Below are 5,872 nucleotides of genomic sequence, written 5' to 3'. Positions count from 1 at the left end.
GGACGGTACGGAACGGTACGGACGGACGGACGGACGGACGGACGGACGGACGGACGGACGGACGGACGGAGGACGGAGACGAGAGAGAGAGAGAGAGAGAGAGAGAGAGAGAGAGAGAGAGAGAGAGAGAGAGGAGGAGGAGGNGGNGAGGGGGAGAGGGGACAGATGAACGGAAAAGGGACGCAAGGGAGGATACGCACGTACACACGTATGAGAGGAAAGGGTCGAAACGGGCAGAGAGAGCATACGCGGGGGATCGATAATTCTCGTATATATTCACTCACCTCATATACATTCGGATGCCAAACTTTTGTCATGAAACGAATGCTCGGTGGACTATACGGGTAATCCGGTGGGAACTTCATGTGTGCCTGTAACATAACGAATTAAGTCTCGTCAAGGTATATTCTCGACATTCGACTCGGCTTCGGGTCGCCGAGACGCCCACGCGTAGTCTACGTGACACGCGCCTTCGCTTACGTATCTATATGTATATCGACGTGGATTGAAACCGTTATAATTTCAGCGAGTTCAATATCCAACGCTACACACGTGCGGAAAAATGTGCGTTGCGCCAGTAATATCTACCGTCGGTTCTATTCTCACGATCAACGTGGGAAATTTTCCCGCGTGTGCGTACACCACCAAAATTAGTCAACCCACCGAAGTTGTACCGGTTTTAGTACTTGTTTATGCGAGCCCTCGAAAAATTATCGCAAACTTTTTGATGTTAAGCTCGTGCCTGATTCAATTTCACATAAACTTTTTGTTCCGTTATTTATAACGATGTACAAAGTATAGTTGGAAATTGGCTAATGGCAATAACTTATTTCTTACATTATGGAAAAAAAGTGTTATTTAAATTGATTAGAAGAAAAATTAACGCTCTAAAAATTAATCACTCTACGATGACCTGTAAATAAACACATCGGAGTTCTCCGATGTTACGAAAGTGGAACAACATGGCCGTTTAGAAACGTAACCGAGATAACGAGACAAAATGTAAAATCGGAGCGCAGGCTTCGACATCGATAAGATTCGACATTTCGATCGGGTTCGGAATCTCCAAGGGAATTTGCAACGATATCGATTTCTATTCCAAAGCGCGAAAGGGGTATCTGGTTGTTCGATGCAAGCTTCGTCGTCGGGGACGCTATATTGATCGCGACCTGGTCATGGCCCAAATATCCACCTCGTCCTCCGGGATAACCGCGTTCTAGAATTAACCTACTTTCTACCGACTACACGCTTACACGCAGTGTCACGAAAATTCTACTCAGACTGATTCGCGTTGCTCCACGTGTACTCGCAAATTGTCTCGTTGTAACTATTTTTGTTACAACCAATTTTCCGAAACTGCTTATTCAACTATAACGAAATTGCTGACTCATGATTGAAAAGATTCTATTCTTCTTAATGTGTTTTCCATTTATCTTTTTAACGTGATAATTAATAAACTACGAAAAGAATGATCTGTTAAGGTATCTAAAAATTTGAACAAATGTAAAAATAATTTTATGTGAGAATAATTATGAAAATAATTACATAGAAATCTAAAGCATGATGAGCAATACTATAAAAATGTCTAACAACCATTTTAAGCGTCCTACATGATCCAACAAAATTATTTTCAGATCTGTACCTAGCTAAATTTTTAGCTTACTTTAACAAACTGTCCTTCCCGTACATGTTCAACTTTTACTATAAATTTTTTTTTAAATAAAAAATGAATTTTTTTCTGTAATTCTTATTTACTGATAATCGACGCCCATCGGAATAAATAAATACATATCAAGTTTTCCGATGCGATACCGTAATATTGATTGCAATTATCAGCGTGCGATCTTATATGCCATTGTCATGCCAGGAAATATTCCGTGAATTATGTCTCTAATACAAACTTTCTATTTCTATAGCAAAATCCTACTAGAATTTTTCTAACGTCATAACAGCTATTTGTCTCAAAAACCGATTTTGCAGAAGAGAAATTATAAATCGTGTGTTTTGCAGATTGCTCCGGAATGGAACTATCACCTCGACGTCTTTCGTCGCAACTCCACCGTATGACCTACAAATTTTCGCGACCTACTTCGACAATAAGCAACTGTGGTCATCGTAACGCGACGTTGTGTAACGTGAATTAGGCGACAACTTTTAAAACTATCGAGTCGTATCATGCCTGACGACGGATCAATTCGATTAGGCATTTTTGTAAATGAGACTGTCATTCAGTCTATTCTATTCTTAGCTTAAAAATGAAATTAGAGAGACGAGGTAATAACAATATTTTATTCAAAATCTAATTATCCGATCGCTCTTTTATCTATCTTTTTATGTGTTATAGACTATGATGTAAATCCTTTTTATTTATAAATTTCACAGATAGATTATGTACGTTTTTATACGGATAAAATCTGTAATTTGTAACTTGTAAAAGTTTACCATATTTTCTTTTGTAATAATCAAGTTTTTTCGCGTAATAATTCATGAGAAGAAAGAAGAAGAAAGCTTTTAGCTTTTTCGTCATGCGTAAGATATAACAAATACTTTTCCTTTTAGAATCGTGGATCCGAATAAATCAACAACCGCAATTTTTTTCTAAAGATTCGCGGTATATTGACTATCGATTCCAAGCTGTATTATCGCGAAAAGTTGTGGCACTCGCGAAGTGGGATGCCCGCCATCTCTTCACGAGGTGAAAGGATAAGTCTGATCGAGATGGACTTCGTGGAAAATGAAATGGCGAAGTTGCTGCGTCGAAAATCGTGAGCTCGTCAGATAGCGAATCGATTTTTCGTGCACCGACGACGAATCGTCGACGAACGATCGTCTTAGCGGAATGAGATTAGGTGAAAGTTGGTCGGCTGTGCCGATCGGTAAAGGTCTGTTTGCACCAGAAATAGAATCAAGACAATGCTCGATGGCATTTTATGTAACTTGGCAACCGTATCGGCTACCTTTTACCGAGCCGTGCATAAATTTTGATCAGGGGACAGAGGAGGCTCTCGATAAGTAGAACGTGATCTTGCGAGAAGATCGTCAGGAGCGTCGTTACGACCGAAAAAATACGAGACTCGATGTCTCCGTCATGTGTTATTAAAATGCAAGAGAGAGACATTGATATTTAGGTATCGCGTGCCAACATACGTACATTTCGAATACACAAACATAAATTCAAGTCAGATTGAAATTTTCCGCTTCGTTTTAAAAGGCAGTGATCATTAAAAATGAAAGAAGGAGGCGTGATCCGAGATCAGATTATATGCATACGCAATTCTTTCAGCGTTCCGTTTCGTATCATCGATACGTATTATGACGCAATGCTCTTTCGCGATTTTGATAAGCCTCGTTATATTCCGTTATAGTTACGTTGCTTTTTTTTTAGTGTTCTGCGAAATTAAGTTTATCTCAAGCTAAATAAGGTATAAAGTCTTGTATAAATTTGCATTATGAAACTTGATCTATAAAGCTAAAACCCGAAACAATTAAATTTATCAGCCATTTGATCTCGCAAAATATTCGTAACGGAAAAAATTGATTTCAAACTAACCAGATAAAGTCCATAAATAATAAAGGCGAGAAACTTCGTACCCCTCTAAAACAATGAAACGATAGTACGTAAAGTTATTCATTCACGAAGATATCTCAAACGCAGCGTAAGATGAAAGCGATTGTTTACCTGAGCACAGCATAACGCGAGCATTCACCGATTAAGGTCTAACACGATTACGGTAAAATGGATAATAGATTAATCCAGTGCTTCGAGCGGAGCAGTGGACGCAGTCTTTCGAAATAACCACGAAGAGGGATTTACATGCGCAAGGTGTACACCGTGTACACAGCTTGCAAGAAACGCCATGCTCGTTATTGTCGGTTACGTTGTGGGAAGATACGTTGCGTTACGTGAATAGGCGTTCACTCGTTCACGACGAGGCAGAGAGTGGTTTAGAAAGCGGACGGGACATGCAAAAAACTTCGTAGCCGCGCCGGCAATGACAGAACTCATTTTACAGTCTGGCGTTTAACCTGGCTGAGCATTAAAGCCCCTTTTGCCTCCTCGCTGCTGCAATCGCGCTGGTTCATGACGTCAGAAGTGAAAAATCATTTCGATCTTTTTCTCGTGCATGCATTCACATTTCACATATTTTTCACAGTCAGACGTAACATTTTCAAATGACTTTGAGAGAAAAGACAGAATGTCAATATTGCAAATTAAAAAAAATTATTATCTGATTAACTTTATTATTTCCTATGTAATTTTATTAAATATTAATGCAAGAATAATCAATCTTCGGCAATTAAGAAAAGGGAAAGATAATAGATGTCTAAGCCAGCATTGTCATCAACCGATATCATCAAGGTAGTCTCAATGACTCGCGTGTGATTGTTAGAATTCACTTGGCAGGAAAACGCTTTAGTTTCTGAGATAAACATTGGCTCAAGGATAGGAAACAAGGCGCTCGAGCTGTATGCGGCGACGTGAAATCCGCATTGTCACACGTGCAAACATTTGGCGACGATAAAACAGATCATTCGAATCGTTTCATTATCGAGTTTAATTATAGGCATTGATTGACAGATAGGCATTGATTGTTGTTTCCTCGTCTTATTAATTTGAAATGTCTACAATGTAACAATATTTAAATTTATTTTGAAAAATATTTGTTTCTTAAGATTAAACGGATAAATAAATAACTCATTTTTAGAGTAGACAACACAATGTAGATCACAAAATGTAAATATCTGATTTATGAAAATAGAATGCAAATTATAAGCCACATTTCAGAAACGCAGTTTCTCGACATAAACAATTTACGCATTTAAATTGTCGTTTTTAATTTAAAAAAATTTGTTTTTAATTAGGTACAAAACAAAATAAAATTTATTTCCTTGACTCCAAAAATAAATCGCAAACTGATTAAAAAAAGTGGTCTTGTAAATTACAGCAGTCGAAATATTAATAATTATTAACGAATTATTAACGAATCGTTCACAAAGGATGAATAATAAATACAAACAGTTCAGCTGTGCAAACGTTAATGATTTTTTAATTCAATATTTAACTGCGATTAATCTTTGTGATTACATCTATCAATCATATGTCAAATTTATATAAACTTTCTACCTTTTTCAGATATTTCTAGTATTAGCAAAATGGGATACAACATGTTGCAAATGCATGTTGGCGATATCACACGGCGATAAGTATTCCACAATACCAAGAATAGAATCCGTACTTGTATACGTATGGATTTACTGGCAAACCGAAACGGTAGTCAATAACGAGTTACAATATGCGCCAAGTTAAGGTATCCTACGCGTGATCCATGTTTTATCATAAAAAATGAAATAATATATATAAGTCGCCATGCAACATATTTAAAAGACATAGTTCGTACAAAGAGCCTTTGTTTATTTGACGATAACGCGAATAAGAAGGACCGTTTTCGAGGTGAACGAAATCTTCTCCGTGGAGTTTTAGGCCGATTAAACTCGGCCTCGGACGGAGTGGAAAACGGGACGCGACGTAGACAAACGCGACATAACCAAGAAGGGACTGACGAGGCGCGTATAAATACGATAACGCGGAGCCAACATCGATATCGCCGTTGCTCGAAATGCTCGGCGCGACTCGCGTAAATACACACGCGCGCACCTATGCACACCGTAAACAGCACAGAGGGGTACAGCGGGGTACCTTGAAATATCCGCCCTGGTAGAGAGTGTCGGGCGGACCGAAGATCGCGACTTCCCACTCGAACATGTTGTCCTCGTTGACCAGCTTGACGCGGAAACCTTCGACGGGCTCCTCCTGTAGGCTCTTGTACTCCAGGGCGAGCGCCCGTAACGCGCTACTCGTCGGCTGTGCCAT

General features: G+C 39.0%; 1 protein-coding gene across 1 annotated transcript in view; it reads right to left on the bottom strand.

The window, feature by feature from the left end:
• LOC105625959 (ubiquitin-conjugating enzyme E2 R2) overlaps positions 1 to 5,872 on the bottom strand; it is a 12,154-nt gene extending 6,282 nt beyond the window's left edge. Inside the window, exons 1-2 of the mRNA XM_012207303.1 lie at positions 5,699 to 5,872; positions 285 to 371 (exon numbers count right to left, since the gene is read on the bottom strand). Of these exons, the coding sequence (XP_012062693.1) occupies positions 285 to 371; positions 5,699 to 5,872 (261 nt within the window). The remainder of the gene's footprint in view (positions 1 to 284; positions 372 to 5,698) is intronic.

The sequence above is a fragment of the Atta cephalotes genome (genome assembly GCF_000143395.1).
Source record: "Atta cephalotes unplaced genomic scaffold scaffold00001, whole genome shotgun sequence".
NCBI lineage: Eukaryota > Metazoa > Arthropoda > Insecta > Hymenoptera > Formicidae > Atta > Atta cephalotes.
The sequence above is the reverse complement of the archived record's forward strand: the minus strand, read 5'-3'. Positions and strand labels throughout refer to the sequence as shown.